Source organism: Hakea prostrata, chromosome 3 (assembly GCF_041222555.1).
Source record: "Hakea prostrata isolate BN-2017 chromosome 3, UWA_Hpros_2, whole genome shotgun sequence".
Lineage (NCBI taxonomy): Eukaryota > Viridiplantae > Streptophyta > Magnoliopsida > Proteales > Proteaceae > Hakea > Hakea prostrata.
Window position 1 is genome coordinate 74,427,536 of NC_142602.1, and position 22,250 is coordinate 74,449,785.

Consider the following 22,250-nt stretch of genomic DNA (forward strand, 5'->3'; position numbering starts at 1 on the left):
CATCCTCTGGGAAAAATCAATCCAAACCCCATCAACTCACAACCCTATACCCTCAAAGCAAACTCTTTTCAAACCCTGGAAAGCAGACTCAAAATTGCCGTAGACTCAATTTAGTAATCTTCCACCATCAAAACTTCATCACACTTTCACTGAAAGCTTACCCCATATAAATTTGATAGAACCCTACGATCAAACTACAGGTCCTACCAAACCTATCCCTAATTTGACCTAGCCAAACTACCTTGTTCATAGCAGTTCCAGACTATGGGCTTTTAGTTGGCCTCTTACCTATCTTGAACTCCATTACAAGATGCATAACTTGACTGATCACCAAAAATACCATCCCATAGCCCCCCCCCCCCCCCCCCACCCCCGGGGAATTCAACTGATCGACTTTAATGATACATAAGAATGGACAAACACATTCAAACTTTAAAGAACATCTCCAAAGTGATATGAAGATGCAAATTGTTAACACCAACATGATTTGCATCCTTAAAGTGTTGGAACCATATGAAAATGATCAAGCCAATAAATTGCAGTCCCAGAAAACGAACCAAAATCCAAAATTTTAAATGCTCATGCATACAGTACCATGGATCGTTGGGCTGAGAAAATTGAGTTCATTACTGCAACATATCTGTAACAATACCCTTTCAGAGTAGCTCAGTACGTAAACACTGAAAATTATCTCATCAAACAAATCATGAAAACATACTGTTCAGGTCCATCTGGTGATCCCTGCAAACACAAAATCTGTCTTTTGGATGTGAGCAAAAAAGGCTCCATAGGCCCATATAGGTTCAGTACAGAAAATTAATCATTGAAGTCATACAAGGGAGTTATCCTGAGGGATGCTTGATTACCAAAGTGGCATAAATACAGATTTAGAAGAATTAATCTGATTCAAAATACTTCTGATAGTTCTGCAAACTCTCAGCAACCAAATTTTTAATGCATTAGTTGGAAATTAACCACTAACCCAAGCCACAATTGCATTGGACAAATTAATAAAATAATTAATGTAAATGAAAAGTTTGACAATGTCCCATATTCAAGGTCTCAAAGGTTAGTGATAACTTGGAAGTCTAATTTAGTTTCACCACCGGAAGATAACTTTCACACGGATCTTTCTATTTCCTCTTATTTCTTCCAGCTTTCCTCTTATTTCTTCCAGCCACTGTCCATTTACCTCTTCCAGGACTTCGGCCATGTTCACCAAGTTGATTTTGAAAGGTAGGTTTTTCTCAGTTTGCATTTGTTGGACTCCTTTCCACATATATAGACCTTTTATATAAGGGAATCTGCTCAAATTTTCATTGTTGTCGCATGGTGACTTGATTGATACAACAACAACAACAAGCCTTATCCCAACTAAATGGGGTCGGCTACATCGATCCTTGCCTTCCAAATTTGCTTTATTTGAGGTCATACCAGATACAAGACCTAGCTCACCCATATCCTTTCTCAACACTTCTCCCAAGGTTATCTTAGATCTACCCCCAGCTCTTCTAGTTCCTTCAACCTGGATTAAATCAAGTATTCTTTACACGGACATTTAAAGGCATCCGTTGAACATGGTTGTGCCACCTCAATCGACTTTCTCATAACTTATTACCTACAGAAGCTACTCCTAGACTAGCTCTAATATGATCATCGTGGGAGATCTCACAAGATCTCAGTTTTTAGCATTATCGAGTTGAGATGGGAGAGATGGAACATCTCACTACGAAATCTCGCCATCTCATGAGATGGCGAGATCTAGTCTTTTTAGGTTGAACCACATGGTTCAAGCCTTTTAAATGGCCTTATCTCGACTCTCTCTCGCCTCTCGCCTCTCGCCTCTCTTGCCTCTCTCTCTCGTCGGATCTCACTGAGATCCCAAAAAAATACTGTTTTTGCCAGAATTAAGATTTTTCCCCAAATTTGAATTTTTTACAAATAACATGTTCAACAATTGGTGTGTGAGTGTAGTGTATGTTGATCTACTAGCTTCAATCTATACTTTCATATAAACAAGTTTACTTTTCTACTATTAATTCATTTTTTTTAATTTTTGTATTTAAAAAAATATTGTTTCTACAAAAATAAAATTAAAAAAAACCTATGACATGAATATGATTCTAACTTATGTTGGACTATATTGAAAGGGCTACAATCCCAAGTAGTCATATTCTGATTATCATGCTTGCTTTACTTCTTTTTTTTTTTTTCAGATTTAAATAATTAAGAATAATTATAAAAAATAATATTTCATTAAAAAATTATCTCTTTTTTTTTCTAAATTATGCGTATGTTATGTAGTTTATTTTAAAAATACAAACATCTCTGTTTGAGCATTGTATATATGTTATCTTAGAACAAAGTGTATGTTTTGTTGTTTTATAAATTATCTAAAAATTATTCAAATGATTATTTGGGAACATTCATGTATGTGTTTAAGTGTTGTAGGCTTGTAACTTAAATGGCAACTAGTGGGAGTAGCACTTGCAGTGGGACCCAAGACACTGCTGACAAGAAAAAATATCGATGCAAGTATTGCCTCAAGGCCTTGAATTCTAGTGGTTCAACCAGATTAAAGAACACTTGGCTGGTGACTACAAAGATATTGCCAAGTGCTCCAAGGTTCCTAATGAAGTGCAACAAGCAATTGCAGCAACTTTAAAGGGAGGGAGACAAAGAAAGGATGAGATGGCACAAAAACAAAAAGAAAGAATTTGAGGATACAGTGCCACAGAGACCTTCGTTGACATTGATGAGGAGTCAGATGATGATGAGGAGAGGAGGAGGCGTATGGGTATTGAGTCACAATCCGAATGGAGACAAATTAAGGCTGCAATGGAAGCTAGCACACAGTCCTTACATTTTGAGAATGTGAGGCAATATGAACAGACAAGAGGAGTAGTGGTTCAGGGTCAAGGGCATCCATACCACCTAGACAAGTTTTCACAGAAGTGGGGGAAGTGAGAGGACTGAAAGGAGGAAGACTGCACATTACAATGCCACATTTGACCAAAACCCCTTCCTCTTCAAGCATTAAGACATCTATCAAATAAGCATCCATATATGTTTGTTGGAGGTAAAGAAAGCAATAGGGAGGAGGAAGCTAGGTTGGCAATCAACAAATTCATACTCTACAACAACATTGCAGCCAATGTGGCCAAAACACCATACTACCAGGGGATGATCAATGCAGTTGCTAGGGTAGGTGTAGGGGTTCAAGGCCAAAAAGCTTGGGAAGTGATGAATAAATATTTACCAAAGGTGAAGAAGGAGGTGGAAGAATACATTGGTTCATTAAAGGAACGATGGACAACATATAGTATTACTGTGATGGCTAATGGATGGACTATTCCTACTAGACAGTCCATCATTAAAATTTCATGGTGAACTGCAATGGAAAGATAGACTTCCTTAAGTCAACGGATGCCTTAGATAAAATCAAAGATGCTGACTACCTTTAAAAGCTTCTTAGGCAGGTGGTCCTCGAGGTAAGGTCAAGCAACATTGTCCAAATTGTCATGGATAACAGTGCTAACTTCAAAAAAGCTAGTGAAATGTTAATGAAGAAGAAGAGCAGCAAGATCCACCTCTTTGGACACTATGTGCAGCACAATCAATTGATCTCATATTGACGGACTTCGAGAAGAGGAAGTCAATCATATTGTGGTTGAGAGGGCTAGAAGGGTTAGTAATCTTATTTATAACCATTATTATGTGCTGAAGATGATGAGAAACCACTGTAAGGATGATCTAGTCAAACCTGGATTGACTAGATTCGCCACCAACTATGTAGCTCTGAAAAGCTTCCAAAAGAAAGTGGTGGGTCTACGACACATGTTTGCAAGTGAGGAGTGGTTTGATTGGCATGGATCTAGCCATCCTGATGCAGTAGTAGTCCAACAAACCATTGTTGATGATTCCTTCTAGAGGCAGCTGAATAGGACAGTGGAATTTTAGAGCCAATTGTGTTTGCTTTAAGGAAGGTGGATTCGGAGAAGAAGCCCACAATGGCCCATATATGCTACCCTCCAACAAATGAAGGAGCTAGTTAGAGCTACTACCTCTGGAGCCCTTCAAATCCTATGAGAGGATCATCAATGAGACATGGGAGTTGCACTTGATGCAACCTTTGCACTTGGCTAGTGAGACACTTTTAGTCTTTAAGTTTTTGTTGCATACTTTAATATATATTGTTATAATCAAGTAAACAACTAAGTCACTAACCAAGTTTTTTATTTCCACAATACAGGCTTACCACCTTAATCCAATGTACCACTATAAGAATGATCTGGGGTTAATGTAAGGTTGATGAATGCGGTGCAAGACATCTGGAGAAGCTCATACCAGATCCTGTCATGCAGGGGACAATTAATGGAGAGGTGAGAACTTATTCAATTGTTTCTTCAACTTCTTGTATAGTTGCATATACAATACAATAATTGAACAGTTGGTGTACAGATCAAGGAGTTCAGGGATGCCTCTGGGAGTTTGGGAAAGCGTTTTGCGGTTGCAACTCGGCATAAAACTGATCCTAGTAAGTAGTCCATTGCTATAAGTGATATTTGATAAGTCCATAAGACTATAACCTATAAGTTATATAGCTATTAAGTATTAAGATTTATTTACCTAATGGATTCTTATATTTGGTTATGCAACTGACTGGTGGGTTTTGTATGGATCTAATTCACCGAATCTCAGGGGCATAGCAATTAAGGTCCTCTCACAGACTTGCTCATCCTCTAGTTGCGAGAGTAGCCGGAGCACCTTCTCACTCATTTATAGTAAGGTACGGAACAGACAAGGGAGTAAAAGGCTCGAGGACTTAGTGTATGCACATTACAACATGAGGTTAAGAGTAGGGCACATACAAGATGATATAGATGACGAAGGTTAGGAACCAATCAAGTTGACTAATATATTCCACAAGACCCCTGCAATGGATGAGGAGGATGATGTCATACATCAGTGGGTTAGGGATCAAGGTGGCTCTAGTGCTAGATGGGTCAGGAGGGGAGCCGAATCCTACTATTGCTGCTGCCATGGGCCCAAATGTTGTGGCCAAGCACATGTCTTCTGATGGGGGTCAGGCTGCTGCAGCTGCATCAGAAGGGCCAAGTGTACCATTTGTGGAGCCACCTGGTCGACTTGAGCCGAATGAGGTGAGGTCTCGTAGGAGTTCAGATGATAGCGATGATACCATTCCTTCAAATCAGCCTTCGAGTCATGGAGGCAGTTAGGCTGGTGGTGTTGCTAGTGGAAGTCAGGCTAGTCAGCAAAGGAAGACACCTCCACCAGGTCCTAGTCGTCCGACATAGGCAACACAGGATATGGGTCGTGGTTCCCCTACAGACAAGACTGATACTAGGAGTAAGAAAACCAAATCAAAGCGAGGACAGAGGAATGATGATGCAAGAATGCAAGATCTTGTATTGAACATAGGGAGCATAAGCATAGATCATAGTCATAGTGGTTCACAACAAGAGAGTTTGGCCAATTGACAATCATCGGAGTACCTATACAGGTACCACACTGTTGGGTCAGATTACATTGGGTACTCTTCTTGTGGAGGTCATGCTATTCCTTAAGACCCTGCACCTGAAGAGTACGTAAATGGGAGTGAAGGTGGGTTGTTAATTGAATTCTTTAGAAACCCCTACCCATATATTCAGTAGCAGCACAAACAAAAAGAGCAGTAATGGCTCTTTCACCCACCCACGAGGCCACAATTGACGGTTACCTCACAGTATGACTCCTTCAGCATTCTAACGTGGCGACATATCAGAGCCACATAAACTAATATCTAACATACTACAGTGATGAGTTGACTTGGGAGTCGTATGTGGCCACCATTCAGAATCAGTTGATGGAGAATGTTGAGCGATACTAACCAATAAACCAATCATTAGGTTTCAATATTCAAACTTTTAAGACTTTTACATGTGCAGTTGTGTTACTTGTGTACACCTAATGTAGCACTCTCAAGTCATAATCGTTGATTTTAATTGAATATGCGATGTGGCTTTATATTTTTATTTATAGGCATGGAGGACAATGATGTTGTGTGGCAACATGGTGTCCCCGCAACACGAGGCCAGAAGATCATATACAACTACCATAAAAGAGCCCTCTATAGAGGAAAACGCCGACTCAAGCAACACTTAGTTGGTGGGAATTGTGATACACCCATGTGTCATGTTGTCTCTACTCCTGTAAGGGAATATATAGCAGCCTACCTTATGCAGATGGAGGGCCGACATTTAGCTGCCAGTGTACGCCGTGGTGCTACTAGAGTTGGTGGTGGAGTTGATGCTAGAGAGCCTAGAGTTGGTGGTGGAGCAACTAGAGAGGGTCTTAATTGAATTTTTATGATTTGATCCCATATTCTCATTCCATGATTGTCTTGTACTCTTGTGAAATTATCACTTATGGATTGTGATTTATGACTTACTAGTTACTAACTTACTATAACTTCTAATGGTTGTAAAATTTTGAAGACATTTAAGTTCTTTGATCAATGTTTGATGTATTTGATAGTTGATACACTAGCTTTTCATTTATATGCATTAAATATTCCACATTATATAATGTCTAACCTTACATTCCCCAATCCTGCAGTATTTCGGTTTTACACATAGGGTCGACTTAAAAGACATACTCAGGGTTATTTTCTCACAAATTCAAAGCCACAAATGTGTTCAAAAGGCCTTAAATAGGCTAAATACCAAGTTTTAGCCCAACTGGGACCCTAAAACCCACCAAGATAGCCCACCAAGTTGACGCAAAAAAAATGGCATATCTTAACCGAGATCTCGCCATCTCGGTCGAGATCTTAGTTTTTTAAGGTAGCGAGATCTCACTCAAGAGAGATGAATATGATCATTCCTTACCTTACCCTTCCTAGTTTTGCCACTCATACTTCTTAGCATCCTCAATTCTACAAAACTAAATTTATTTATATAATATTTCTTAACAAACGAACACTTTACACCATACATCATAGCTGGTTGCTGAATGGTCCTATAAAGTTCTCTTTTTATCTTTAAGGGAATATGTCGATTACACAAGATCTCCGAAGCACCTCTCCACTTCATGCACTTTATTTTAATTCTTTAAGAGATAGCATCCTCTATGTCTCTTTCGCGTCAAGTTTTGCAAACTCATCATTTGTCGGATCACTACCAAAGTTATTGTTGTTTGGTTTGGTTCTATGAATGGTTTGTTTTATTTATTTATTTAGTTTCTTATTTCCAGTTGCCCAAGTAAGGGTAATTATGTAATAGTACAATGTTTACTCCATTATAGAAGGGCTTGGGATCACATTGATCAATTCAAGCCATTTTACCACAATTGATTTTCTCAACATGATATCAAAGCCAACTCTGATCCATCACTAAGGACCATCAGTATGTCCATCTCTTACCCATCTTCTTTCAATCGTAAAGCATAGAAACAAAGAAGAAGAAAAAATTTTAGAGAACCCATTGCTACCTGGACTACCACACTACGCCACCATTGTAGCAACCATTGACCTTCTTTTTGTTTCTTTTTTGAATCGCAGGAACTTCACAATCTGAAAAATAGAGAAAGACAACCTGCGACAGCTTCATTCACTGCCACCCACCCACAGAACCTTCAAAACCATCGTCTGCAACCTCCATCGCCTGCAAAACAACCTTCAGACCCATCATCTTTGCTTCCCTCCACTAAAACACAACCAAACCATTAATCGAACCCTCTCCAACCATCGTTTTTTTGGTTTTGGTATTCCTCTTCAATCGTCTCTGCACTTTGTCACCTACTATGTTGCTCCTTTTTTCCACCTATTTTCCTTTGCAAACCATCGCTTCATCTACAAACACCTCAACTTCTTTGTGTTTTTTCCTATTGCCTCTCCTCGGTTTTCTCTGTCATACAAAGAAGAAAGTGGAACAATGTTGTTCCAATAATACCCTACTCCAAGTATTTTACATATAGGCTGGTTGGTGCTTCCATGGGCTATAAACTGCATGTTGGGGTGAACTTAGTAGTGGTCCCTTAACTCTTTACCCAAAAAAAAAAAAAAAAAACACTAATGTTGTTCCTTATCCGATGAATCCCTAAATTTATTTGGGTAGTCAAGCTATTCAATTCTGCAATGTTTCAGTTGTTTCGAAAGGGTGAAAATTGAAGAACCGCAAAAAAAAATTGAAAACATGGCAACCACCAATGGGATTACTATTCCCACTGGCTCCGAACATTTTTCCTACTCTTCCTCCTCTTTCGGTAAGATTTGATAGGACAAATTATTTGATTTGGTCTCAATCTGTATACTTGACTATCGTTGAAAGAGGACTTATTATCCACATTAGGAGCACTACAATCAAGCCTATAGTTGTCAGCACTTCTCAAGATAAGTGGATTTCGAATGACTCTCTCATCATGTCGTTTCTTCTAAATTCCATGAATCCAAATATTGCCAAGGGATATTTATTGCTCGATACACAACCCAAACCTGGAAGGCAACAATAGAGACACATGGCCAATTTGGGAATGATGCACAAGTGTATGAGCTATAGAAGAAGCTTTATGAGACTACTCAAAAGGAACGATTGTGGCCCAATATTATGCTAAATAGCAATCTCTTTGGCAGGAGTTGGATCATTATGGGGATTATCACACTAATAATCCACATGATGTGGCTACTTATAAGAAGCATGTTGATAAAATTTAGATATATGACTTCTTGGTTAGTTTAAATGTAGAATATGATCAAAGCAGGGTACAAGTGTTGAGTCATTCTCCCTTTCCCATGCTAGAACAGTCTTATGCCCTTGTTCAGTGTGAGGAAAGCCATCGATTAGCCACGTCTCATGCTTTTATTATGGAGAAATTAGCCCTCCAATCTGTTTGCATCAAATCTAATTTGATCAAGGAGATCGTCAAGTGTGAGCACTATCATAAACCATATCATACCAAGGCAAACTATTAGAAGCTCTATTGGAAGCTTGGAGATTTTTAGCAAAAGAAAGCACAAAAGAGGGGCACACTGAAGGCCAATCTTTCTAAGACTGTTCCCACGGCACCTCCTGCAAACATTGGTTTTTACCAGGAAGAGTTAGCTACTCTTCGATGTATTTGCAATCTTCTACTACTGGTGTTGCCTCTACTGCTTTTTCCACTTCCCAAACCAATTCTTATCGTACTACATCAGGTTACACTTTTACAAGCTTCCATGTTTCTTCTATTTTCGTCCTTCGATTGTTGACACAAGAGCTACAGATCATATAGCAGGTCTAGCATCCTCTTTCTTATATTATTCTCCTACCTTAGGGAAAGATAAAATTTGCATTGTTGATGATTCTTATTCTTCCATTGCTAGAAAAGGGACCATTCATCATTCTCCCTCACTTTCTCTGTCTAAAGTTTTGCATGTTCCTTCCTTCTCTAATAATCTGCTTTCTATCAATAATTTTACACATAGACTTAAATTGTAAAGTGACATCTTTCCCTTCCTACTGTCCTTCAGGATCTAATCACGGGGAAGGAGATTGACGTGGTAAGCTAGATAATGGGCCGTACTTGCTAGGACTGTTTGGAGGATCTCCTTCAGCTATGACTACATCTCCTCATCAGGTTCATTCGGTTTTGCCAGACCTTAATTAATGGCATCATAGGCTAGGTCACCCCCCTTTAGGAACCCTCAAGAAAGTATTTATTGATTTAGTTTCCTCTTGTCATAAAGAAGATTTTTTTTGTGAGGCTTGCATTTTTGCGAAGTAGATTCGTTATACTTAATAATAGAAAATCTATTCCTTTTGGGTTGATCATACTGATGTGCGGGGCCCTTGCCAATGTATGTCTATTACTAGTGATAGATACTTTGTCGCTTTCATTGATTTTCACCCTCGCTCTTCTTGGATTTATCTTTTAAAACGAAAAAAATAAAGTCTTCCTATGTTTTCGAGATTTTCATAATATGATCAAAACTCAATTTAATGCCACTGTGAAGATCCTCCGCAATGACAATGGTGCAGAGTATCTTGATGGTAAATTTTAAATATATATTTCTAACTCTAGCATAATACACTAGACCAGTTGTGTCGACACGGCTGCCCAGAATAGGGTTGCCAAAAGAAAGAATCGATATATATTAGAGATAACCCGTTCTATTATGATTGCTATAAATGTGTCTAACCAATACTCGAGTGATGCAATACTCATTGTCTCTTAACCATATGAATAGGACGCCCAATAGGATACTTGATTTTAAGTGTCCTAATGAGATTCTCCAATGAGACTCTTCATTATTATTCCCCCAAAGGTTTTTGGATGTGAGCTATGCCAAAATCACAGCCCCCTAGAGTAAGTAGGCTCCCTACGCTTGCATATTTCTGAGGTATTCTACTACTCAGAAGGGGTACAAATGTTATCATCCTCCTTCCAAGGGAACCATTGTGTCCATAGATGTAATTTTTAATGAGTTTTGCCTTTACTACAAACCTCTTTAAGGGGAGAGTCCTAGAGGAGAGGTGTTCTTCCCAATTCTAGACTTCCCTACCACACATATAGACTCACACACACCACCACAGCACAAATTATAAGTTCAAGAAGAGATTCTTAACCGAGGGAGACTTCGGACAGTATGCCTGAGGACTCTAATACTCCCCCTCTTTTTTCTAGACTTCGTGAGGAACCTAGTCAGGGGGAGACCGCTCCTGTGAGGAAAACTATTAAAGTCTTTCAAAACAAGATTAACCAGAAAAGGAAGGTGCAAACAAAGAATTATAATCGGCCAAAGCAAGTGGAGAATTGACATGTTACCACTTCAATCTCTAGCTCCAGAATAAGATTCTATTGTTCCCCCTGAGATATCTTCTTTTAATCTTCTTATTGCTATTAGAAAAGGAGTTAGATCTTGTACTGAGCATCCCATAACTAAGTATGTTTCTAATGACCTTTTGTCTGACCCCTACTATGGTTTTATATCCTCCTTATCATCTATTTCTCTTCTTAAAAGTTGCAAGAAGACTATGCTCATAGAATATGGAAGGCAACTATAGTAGAGGAAATGCAGGCAATGAAGAAAAATGATACTTGAGAGCTGGTTACACTTTGTCCAAGAAAAGACCCGTGGGCTATAAGCAAGTGTTTGTGGTTAAACAAAATATGGATAAATCAATCAACAGGTTGAAGACTAGGCTGGTTCCCACACCTATGAGATTGATTATCAAAAGACTTTTTGCCCCTGTTGCAAAACTGAACATTGTCAGAGTTCTGTTATCTGTAGTTGTGAACAAAGACTAGAACTTACACCAACTAGATTTAAAGAAAGCCTTCTTGCATGGGGAGTTAGAGGAAGAAGTCTATATGGAGATCTCATATGGCTTCTCTGACGACAACATTACAGGGAAAGTTTGTCAATTAAAAAAGTCAATTTATCGGTTGAAGTAGTCTCCTAGATGTTGGTTTAGACGTATATTGAAGGCAAATTAGGTACAAGCAAAGTAATGTTGATCATATACTGTTTGTCAAGAACTCAGTTACTAAGATCACTCTTTTTATTGTTTATGTGGACAATGTTGTCATCATAAGGAATGATGGCAGGGAAATACAAAGGCTAACAGACTTTCTTGGCAAAGACTTTGAGATTAAAGATCTAGGGAAGCTCCAATACTTCCTAGAAATTGAGGTGGTCCGATCAAAAAAGGGTATATCCTATCCCAGAGGAAGTATGTTCTAGAGTTATTATTTGAAGTGGGATTGTTAGGATGTAAAGCAGTTGATACCCCTATTGAAGTTGAAGCTAAACTCAAAGAGAAAGAAGGAGAACTAGTGGACAAAGGAAGATATCAAAGGTTGGTAGAGAAACTTATCTACTTGTCCCACATCAGGCCTAACATTTCTTATGATGTGGGGCTGGTGAGCCAGTTTATGAATGATCCATATTCAGCTCATATAAAGGTTGTTACCAGAATATTGCAATATTTGAAAGGAACTCCTAGAAAAGGGATACTTTTGTCACCCACCCCCCGGGAAACATTCCCGCCCACATTCCCGGTTGGGTGTTGTTGTGGGGGTATTGTTTTTGGTTTTGCCAATAATCTTGTGCAACATGTTTGTTGAAAAAAAAAAGAAAGGGAAAGGGGAACGAGGGCCGGGGGGTGGGGGGGGGGGGTGGGTTTTTTTTTTATGTGGGGGGGGGGGGGAGGTGGGGGGGGGGGGGGGGGAGGAAAAAGAAAAAGTTGTTTTTTAGTAGGGGAAAGAAAAAAAGGGGGGGGGGGGGGTGGGGGAGGGGGGTTGGGGGGGGGGGTAAAAAAAAAAAACACACACCCAAACCCAAATGTGGTGTTGTGTTATGAAGAAAATTTATAAGATCCAATAATCTTGTGCAACATGATTTGTTGAAATACAATGTTTGGCAGAATGGCTTATTGATCCATGATCTCAAGCCCTTTATTTATAATAAAGTGGAAAGTAGACTATTACAAGGAATAGAAGTTTACATGAATGCAAACTCTAATTTAATTCCTATACAAACTCTTATTAGACTCCTAATAGAATCCAACACTCCCCCTCAAGTTGAGGCATGGATATCACACATGTCCAACTTGACCAAAAAAGTATAAAACATCTGTCCAGGTAAACATCAGCAATTTGATCTTCAAACTTATAGATTACGTCTGCCTTACAGACTTCCATTTGATTTGTCCTCATCTTTACTGCAACTTTATGTCTCCAAGGAAGAACGCCCAAGTAAAGAAGTAGAATCTTCAAATGTTGAGAAGACTAAATTTCTGCACAAATTTGAGGGAAAATATATTTTTGGGGTAACAATAGCTAGGGAAAAATAGCCAAAGTGAAAGTTTTGATTTGTAGCAATGTTAGATCCTTTAAAGGGAAAGTTTGCCAAGGGGCAATCTCCAAAGGTAGGGGAAAATTTGTCAAGATAAGTGACAATCTCCAAAGGTAATAGAGATCAAGTTCTGCAAAGGTCAAACGACAAGTCTTTTGCAAGGTTAGATCTCTGAAGGGAAGATGTCAAGTTAAGGGGCAAATCTCCAGGGTTAACAAAGATCAAGTTCTGCACAGTCAAAAAGATAGATCTATAGCAATGTTAGATCTCCAAAGTGGAAGATTGCGAAGGTAAGGGACAAACTTTCAAAGGAGTAGAAGATTGCGAAGGTAAGGGACAAACTTTCAAAGGTAACAAAGATCAAATTCTGCATAAGGAAGTCTACATGAAAGGCTTTGAATTGTAGACATCTTCAATCTCCCCCTCACGTGTAGCGTTACACGTGGGAAGATAATAACAAAGGAAATTCCAATGGGGAAACTTGGAAAGGAAGAAATTGTAATGGTAAGATAAAAGTATCAGGAAAACAAATCTAGAGAAAATGACAAAATTTGAAAGGGGGTTGACTAAGCCTACGGTGCCACTAATGAAGGTCTGATATTACCGAATGGACCGCATTAGAAGATGTAGTCAAAGCAGAAGTAGATCCTCCAATTGGCTCGAGCAAATAAAGTCCATTTACCACGACCAATCTCCTTCCCCAGATCCTGAAGTAGCTAGGTAGGAGTTGGTAGGGGTAGTAGAGGAAGCAGTGGTCGAGGCTGTACCGGCAGTAGAAGACTGCATAATACGTCGCAGAGTAGCGAACTCCTCCTGCGAAAAACCAACGTCTGCAGAGGGTGTGGTGGAAACCGTCTCGTAAAGATTAGCCTTTTGTTTTCCCTGTCTTTGTGCTCTTTTTGCTCAAAATCAGCAAGCTTCCCATGCAGTTTCCAACAATTTTCCTTGGTATGATATGGTTTGTGATAGTGCTCACACTTGACAATCTCCTTAGCCGGATCAGATTTAGTGCGAACAGACTGTAAAGCTGATTTCTCCATAATAGGAGTATGAAGCATGACTAATCGACGACTTTCCTCACACTGAACAAGAGCATAAGACTGTTCTAGTGTAGGAAAGGGAGAACGACTTAAGACTTGCACTCTGATCTGATAGTACTCTACCTGCCAAGAAGTCATATACTCGTATCTTATCAATGTACTTCTTATATGTCGCCACATCATCTGGATTAGTGGGGTGATAATCCCCATAATGATCCAACTCTTGCCAAAGAGATCGCAACTCAGCATAATAGTGGGGCACAGTTAGTTCCTTTTGGGTAGTCTCATGAAGCTTCTTTTGTAGCTCATAAACATGTGCATTATTCCCCAACTGTCCATATGTTTCAGTAGTAGCCTTCCAGATTTGGGCTGCAGTATCAAGTAATAGGTAACCCCGGGCAAAATTTGGATGCATGGAATTCAAAAGGAATGACATAATAAGAGAGTCGTTTGATATCCATTTATCCTATAAAACACCTGCGGTAGTGGGTTTGATAGTAGTGCCCGTAATGTATCCAACTAGTCCTCTTCCAGCAATAGTCAGGTAAGCAGATCGAGACCAGATCAAGTAATTTGTGCCGTCAAATCTTACCGAAAGAGAATGAAAAGTGGAAAAATATTCGGATCCAGTGGGAGCAGTAGTATCATCAATAGTTGTCATGTTGACAAAATTATCTGCAGTTCTTCAGTCTTCACCCTTTCGAAGTAACAGAAATGTTGCAAAATGCAATAGCCAAACAACCCAAACAGATCTACCTCTTTTTTTCTTTTTTTTTTTTTTTTTTTTTTTTTTTTTTTTTTTTTTTTTTCGTAATGACAAATATGTCCTTGAAAAAACGGAATTTGCAAATAAATCTCAGAACTTATACAAATTTACATATAAGTCCCTGTAAAGCAAATTTACCAAAATAACTCAAAACTTGAATTCAAAACTTAAATTCAAAAATTGAATTCAAAACTTGAATTCCCCTGTAAAGCAAATTTACCAAAATAACCCTCAAAACTTGAATTCAAAAATTGAATTCAAAAACTTGAATTCAAAAATCAAATTCAAACCATAACAGATCCGTTATGGTCTTTCACAGGCTTAAGGAGAACAGCCCCAGTCGAAGAACCTTAATAGCAGAACCCCAATCGAAGGTTTCAGATGACTAACCAAGCTTCAGAATCGCAGGCTTCAGATGAAGAATCAGACAGAAAAAATTGCAGAGAAGCTTCGAAGTTGTTGCGAAGCAATGGAAGTTGCTGATTTCTTCTTCTCTTCTTCTCTTCTTCTTTCCTCTGTTTTCTGTTCTTATTCATTGAATCGAGATGGAACAGAATCGTCTTCTTCTTTCTTTTTTTTTTTTTTTTTCTATTTCAGTTGGCAACCAAGATGGTACTGAAAAACTGCCTAGAACTGAAGATTGGCGATGGGTTTGAAAAAAAAATCAGAAGAAGAAGAAGGTAGGTCGCTTCCCAAATCGAATTTAGGCTCTGATGCCATGTTGAAATACAATGTTTGGCAAAATGGCTTATTGATCCATGATCTCAAGCCCTTTATTTATAATAAAGTGGAAAGTAGACTATTACAAGGAATAGAAGTTTACATGAATGCAAACTCTAATTTAATTCCTATACAAACTCTTATTAGACTCCTAATAACCCCCCCCCCCCTTTTTTCCCCCACCTTAATTTTAACACCCCCACCCCTACCCCCTTTTTCTCCCCCAAAAACCCACTCCCTCCCCTCCCCCCCCCGTAGGGGTATTTTTGTAAATAGTGTACTTTTCACTCCATTATAAATAAAGGGCTCGAGATCACATTAATTTATTCAAGCCATTCTACCACAATCAATTTTCTCAACAGTTACACACTAAATATTCCATCTTCATTCCACTTAGTTTGGAGCCTTCTTATTCCAAAGTTTCTCTCCATGATTCTCACTTGGTATTAATCTCTACAAACAATATCATCAACAAAAAGCATACACCAAGGAACCTCATGTTGAATGCCTTTGGTTAAATCATCTATTATAAGTGCAAAGAAATATGGGCTTAAAATTGATCATTGATGCAACCCAACTGTAATCAAGAATTCATCACCTATCCCCCACATTGTTCTTACACTTTTCATTGAATCACCATATATATCTTTAACTATATTCAAATATTTACTAGTAACATTTCTTTTCTCTAGTACTTACCAAATTAATGCTCTAGAAACTCCATCATAAACTTTCCTTAGGTCAATAAAGACCATATGAAGATCTTCCCTACAGTCTTTATAACTTTCCATAAGTCTCCTAGTAAGGTAATAGCTTTCCATTGTAGATCTTTCCATCACAGAACCAAATTGATTCTCCATAACAGTGTTTTCTTGCCTCAATGGGTTTCAATTATTCTCTCCCATAATTTTATCGTATGACATAGCATTTTATGCCTCCATCTTTCAATATCTCCTTCATTTTGGTAAATTGGAACCATGATGCTTCTCCTCCATTCATCTGACATTTTCCTTGTGCTCAAGATCTTATTATACAACTATGTTAGCTAAGCTAGCCTAAAGATTCCTAAACCCTTCCATGCTTCTATTGTGATTCTATCAGAACCTTGTGACTTGTGATTGATCGTTATAACTATATCGCAGTGTTGGATGATATAGAGTCATCCACTTTTATGTTTAATTATCTAAATTAATATAAGGTACCAGCCATAGCAACACATAGCATCATTTAAACTTATCTCGATGAAGATCCACAACCAATTTGAGCTTCTAATTAGTAAGATATGCCTAGGATCATATAAGGATTGAACCCTCAACTCCAAGGATCTACTTGATAATGGGCTCCTCTATGGGGTAAAACTTGTGTACCAAGGTGGCACGAATTTAACGTTTTCAATTAGTTTAATTATATTTTAGAGATAATATGACCACTTAAAGACATATAACTAAATCAGACTTAGTTTGAGTCAGTTATAGGTAAGCTAGAAGTTAAGAACTCCTTTTGTAATAGAATTGAGATACAAAGTTAGTTTTAGGACACCTAATCAGCTAGCTTTAGCAACTCAGTTTCAACAAGGAATTGAGTCAACTTGTCTATTTTAGTCTGAATTTGTTTCTAACCTCCTAAGTTGGGGTTTGTTACATGAGTCAACTAGATAGTACCTCTGCTTATAAAAAGACTCCTCTCCAATAAGAAAAATTGAGCTTCCTTTTTTAACTTGGATTTGTATTGCTGATCATAACCTTTATTTATACACCCCCATGAGTTGGGAAGAATGCACAGGCTGAGTATATGAAATTTGAATTCCTCTTTGAAGCTTTTTGCTGCCGCCTTTTGGTGAGATTGAGCGTGCAAGTTTGGAACTCTAGTGGCACTGAGGTTGGGAACACATTCCAGTTTGTTTCACGGCCTTCCTTACTGGTTTTCCAAAAAGACTGCAGACTTGAGAAATCCTCAACTTATGCAAGAAATCAAGCCCCCCATCTCCTTTTACTATCCTCCTTTAATTTCGATAATCACTTCTGGAAAACCCCCAATTAAAAGGGGGAGCCGTTTGTTTTTGGAAAAAAAAGAAACCCATTCACAGGGATTCAGTTCAGCACAAATTCACCATTAGAATTCATTCAAATTCAACCCATGGCACCCCCATATCACAACCTTCATTCAACCTACGTTGCTGCCCTGTCTAATCACCATAACCCCTAAGTTTCAGTTTCATCCTAAAGTTATTTATTCCTTAATTTTACATTTACTTTGCATATAACCATTAGAACCCTTCCATATTTGGACAACATTGTCTCTGCATCCTCCTAACAAAAGCATTCAAATATTATTGCAATTTGAGCAGCTGAGATGCTAGAATTGGATCTTACCAGTTTCTCAAAGGAAGAGCCAATTTCAGATCTTTACATTCAAATCATCAGATTTTGGCTAATTCATGGACAGCATATCTTTCCCCCTACTAGAGTTCAACTCAAACCTCAGCACCAAATTCCATGTATAAACCCTAAAGCCCCAAATTTTAAATGTCACAAACTGTAACCAAGTTAGTTCCGATTCAGATCCGGGTTTTGGCCCTTAACAATCCTATAAAGGCTACACCATACCTTTTCCATTGACAAGTCAGCAAATTGATAATCGACTAGTTTCCTTAGAAGAAAGTTGATATGATAAAAAATGATCAAATAAGTTCTTAGTATGAAATTTCAGCAAGAGGAGTACAATGTCAATGGGCATTAGTTTCTTTTAGAATTGAAAAATGATGAGGTATCTGTATTTACCAATTTTTCCACGAGGAATAGCTAAAGGCCTTCAATTTTTTTAATTACTTGATACCTTGGGTGTCTAGCATAGTCAAAAGTCTAACTCCTTAGAAGTAGTGGGAATTAAAAGAAATTGATTTTACACGGGTTACAGGTATACATGATAAATATGGATTTATGGCTTACTTTCTTTTTTTCTTTTGGCTGTCAGGAGTGAAGGCACTCATAAAGTCGTTACAAAACTCGCAAAGAGATCAAAACATTAACAGATCTCATACAAGAAGTTCAAAAAAGTGATGAAAAAAGACAAACAAATGCAATAATCCCATCTTTGAATTAAACATTTAGATAAACTAATGAAGGAACGAGAAATGCTCACCCTAGGCTGGGGATGGAGAGGTCCAGAACGAAACACCCTCTGTATATCTGTTCATGATGGAAGTCAAAACAAAAATCCAAGAAGATACACTAACCTAAAATATCAGACCAGAATCAAGCTTAATTGCCAGTAAGGATACAGCAAAGAGCCAGAGACAATGATCCTGACAAAAGAGAAGACACAATCCCTTCCGGCGACTTATCCTCACTCAACCTTTCATCCTCAATCACAAATTCCTCCAATTTTGACAGTAATCTTGAGCAAAGCATGGGAATTCTCCCATTTTCTGAACTATCAGCTGTCATTGGTAAAGGGTAAGATGAGTCATATATGTAGTCACAAGAATTGATTCCAGTAGCAATAACCACAACTTGGTTGAGTTGATTGAGGAGGAGTATGGAGTTCAGGAAAGAGAGGATCTGTAGAGAGAAGCAAAGATGCAAAACAGAACAAAAAAAACAAAAACAAAAAAAAAAGTGAGTTAGATTTCTATGGAGAAAAATGCAAGGGCTTCGTATTTCCCAATTCTCTGTAAAGTCAGGGAATGGGCTCACATGATTAAGGAAACTGGGTAAGGGGAGGGAGGTAGTGCTGGTGTTTGCTCCAGTCCAGAGGAAAGGATTTGTGTCAAGTAAAAGCACAAGGAGGCTAACATCATCTGCAGAATTATAAAATTAAAATTGTAAGGTAGAATAAGCTGGTGCATGTAACGGAAGGGGTAGCAAACAGGAAGAGAAAGACTAAGAGAAGAACCTGAATATAACTTTGATGGAACAGACGCCATCAATGTGAAGAAATGGTCAAAATTTTGAAGAGCACGAAGACTGAAATAGTTTACACTTAAGCAAGGATTTGCTGCATATATAAATATTGCACAAGCAGTATAGTGGTCAAATCCATCTCTATGATGAGAAAACCCTCATAACAGCTTTCGATTCCGAGACAAGTTAACTCAGAGCTTACAAAAGCCTGCAGCCACTAAAAAAAGAAAGAGTTTGTTCACACATGATATGGAATTCAATAGTTCCTATACTGTTCAAAACGAATGGAGAAGGCCTGTACCAGGCAACAAAATTGATCGCAAAAAAGTACATTAGTTCATGACTGAACCAAACAAGCAATTGCTAGTTAGGGTTTGCTGATTCCTCACAATGACTAAAAAGTAGATTATATACCTCAACATTTTAGCACATGTTATTCTCACTCAGCACAAAAGTTTTCAGTGTCTCATTCTGGAGCAAGCAATCAAAATCAGAATAGAATAGAAAAAACTCTTGTCTCCTGAGATAATTCAAACCTTTGAACCTAAGAAATCATGGACAATTCCCAACAAAACTCTTAATTCTGCAAAGAAGTTTGCAGATTATATAGTGATCATTGAATGACATCTCTCTGCAGCAAGATTGCGAGAGGGTTTTTGCAAATTGTACTCAAAGCAGAGAAACAACAAAGAGACTTTTCCCGGGGTAAGCCAATAAACCACAGTTTTTATTTATCCAATTTTATAAACCCATCCTACAAAATAACCTATTAAGGAAGATTTTTCCCATATTTTTGAGATCCCCAATTTACTCCTCATTTGTTAAGAGTAACCAGAACTATGATATTTATCAACAACAACACACCTCAATGTGACACTGACGAGACCTGAATCGGTTTAAATATCATATTTGTTAACTGAAATCTGTTTGAATGCAATACAGGAACGCAAAAGGTAGGGATTAGTTCAATCTAAATTATTTTCCAAACAAGATGCAATGCTTCTGACGAAAAAGAAATCGAAACAGCAACCCAGTCGCTACAAACACAAATCTTACTTTGTGTACCTGTTTATCCTTCAAGTTGCATATATTAATGGAGTTTCTATGTATGTGACAAATAGTGAAGGTAGAAAAGCTGCTAGGAAAGGATCGAACTTCATCTGATCAAATTTGATTCTTTAAAACTACAGAAATGTCGAGTAGGGTTTATGGGTTCACTAGAACAGCAGTTTCGCAATGTATGCAACGTTCCTGAACAAATAAAACCATAGCATTCATTCCGCTTTCAGGAGGATACCAAACTAATCGAACTGTAACAATGGCTTATGGCTGTCTGAGAGGCAGCTCACTTGTAAATAAGGGTAAGTGTAGTAATTTACTTCATTTATAGTCGGGGTGAGGTAAAAATAAAAAGAAAGGTTAAAAAAAAAAAAGAAAAGTAAATTAATTTTAATACGGCCGACAAGAAAAAGAAAAACAGGAGCAAAGGAATTTTTGTTTGTTCTGTTTTTTTTTTTGTTTGTTTTAGCTTATTTTTTTGGTGTTCATTTTTTTTTTCTTTTTTTTTTTTTTTTATTTATTATTAAAAGAAAGAAAAGAAAGGAGGGGGGGGAAATAGTGTGTATTTATTTTTTTTTTTTTTTTTTTTTATTTTTTTTAAAGATATTTAAAAAGGAAGGGAAAAGGAAGAGATTAAAAGGAAAAAACGGGGGGGTGGCCGGCGCAAGCGCAAAAACAAGGGGGGGGAGGGGGAGGAAAAGAAAAAACAGCAAAGGAAAAAATGGTGTTTGCTTTTTTTTCGGGGTAAAGGGGGAAAAAGGGGGGGGGTGGGGGGATTTTTCACTAATTATCTATTGAGGGGGGGGGGATTTCGTTTGATTTTCTCTCTCCTCACCCACACCATCCAGAGCTTCTCTCTCCTAGTTCTAGGTGTTTTGGCCATATTTTCGTCCGATCTTCGACATAAAATCGCAGTACTCACTTCATTCTTGACGGGTATAGCCTTATTCGCGATGATCAAGCGAGATTTCACACAAATCTGGGTGTTTTTCATCTAAGAGGTAAACTGTTCTTCACTAAACTGTTTTTTTTTAAAATGCATGCCATAATATTGTTGGATGGGTATGAAATTAATATATGTTGAATACAATAGGCTGATCTACAAACTCACGGAGTCGAATTTTTTTTTTCACTAAGTAATTTATTTATTTATTTTCGGGCGTCAAAAATTGTATTTTTATACATTTTAAATGCTTGCTTTTTGCATGATATATGTGTTGCATTGTGATTGAAAAAATATATGTGGATCCCCATGGGTCAATCTACAAACTCACGGAGTCGGAATAATTTTCGACCCAATAAATAATTTTTTGATTTTTTGAAATTTATTAAAATATGAATATAAAATATAAATAATTATGAAAAAAGAGAAACAATTAGGAATAAATAAGGAAAATGATTTTGAAAATTATAGAAAATTATAGAATACCTATATAATTATTTTTAAGTGCTTCTTGTATGGTTTCATTGTCGGTTTTGATATGGTAGCCTTTTCTTTTGTCGGAAAAAAATTTATATATTGTTTAAAATATTATATTGGTATTGTTTAATTGTTTGTGAAATCATTTTTGTTGCAACGGACCAACGGTTATCATGTCTAGCGGTGGGAGAGGAGCAGGTTCACGGGGCCGGGACGAGGGGACACACACGGGAGAGCGGCGTGCGCGGGGAAGGGGAGGGCCGATCTCGCATGGCAATCTTGTGTTGCAATCGATGGAAATAAAAGTAAAACAAGATGCAACTTTTGTGGTAAGGAGTTGAATTCGGTGGCATAAGTAGGTTTAAGGCTCACATTCTTGGTAGTTCAAAAGATGTGGCCACCGCACTTTGAGGTGAATGCGGATATCGAAAGGCGATTAGGGAGATGGAGAAAGACAAGGGGAAGAAGAAACAAGAGAGGAGAAGGGTAAATGAAGCATTGGATGAGG

The 22,250-nt window shown here is 38.0% G+C and overlaps 1 protein-coding gene across 6 annotated transcripts in view; it reads right to left on the reverse strand.

The window, feature by feature from the left end:
* The window catches only part of LOC149023073 (general transcription and DNA repair factor IIH subunit TFB4-like), a 44,076-nt gene extending 23,422 nt beyond the window's left edge, over nt 1-20,654 (reverse strand). For 2 of the 6 annotated variants that reach the window (XM_089150922.1, XM_089150924.1), the window contains exons 1-6: nt 19,256-20,654; nt 19,057-19,160; nt 18,642-18,921; nt 18,503-18,549; nt 719-756; nt 595-640 (exon numbers count right to left, since the gene is read on the reverse strand). In XM_089150922.1, coding sequence (XP_089007048.1) covers nt 595-640; nt 719-756; nt 18,503-18,549; nt 18,642-18,921; nt 19,057-19,160; nt 19,256-19,286 — 546 coding nt within the window. In that variant the 5' untranslated portion in view covers nt 19,287-20,654. The remainder of the gene's footprint in view (nt 1-594; nt 641-718; nt 757-18,502; nt 18,550-18,641; nt 18,922-19,056; nt 19,161-19,255) is intronic. The other 4 variants (XM_089150921.1, XM_089150920.1, XM_089150923.1 and 1 more) reach the window with 4 other exon arrangements.
* Between the last annotated feature and the right edge of the window lie 1,596 nt (nt 20,655-22,250).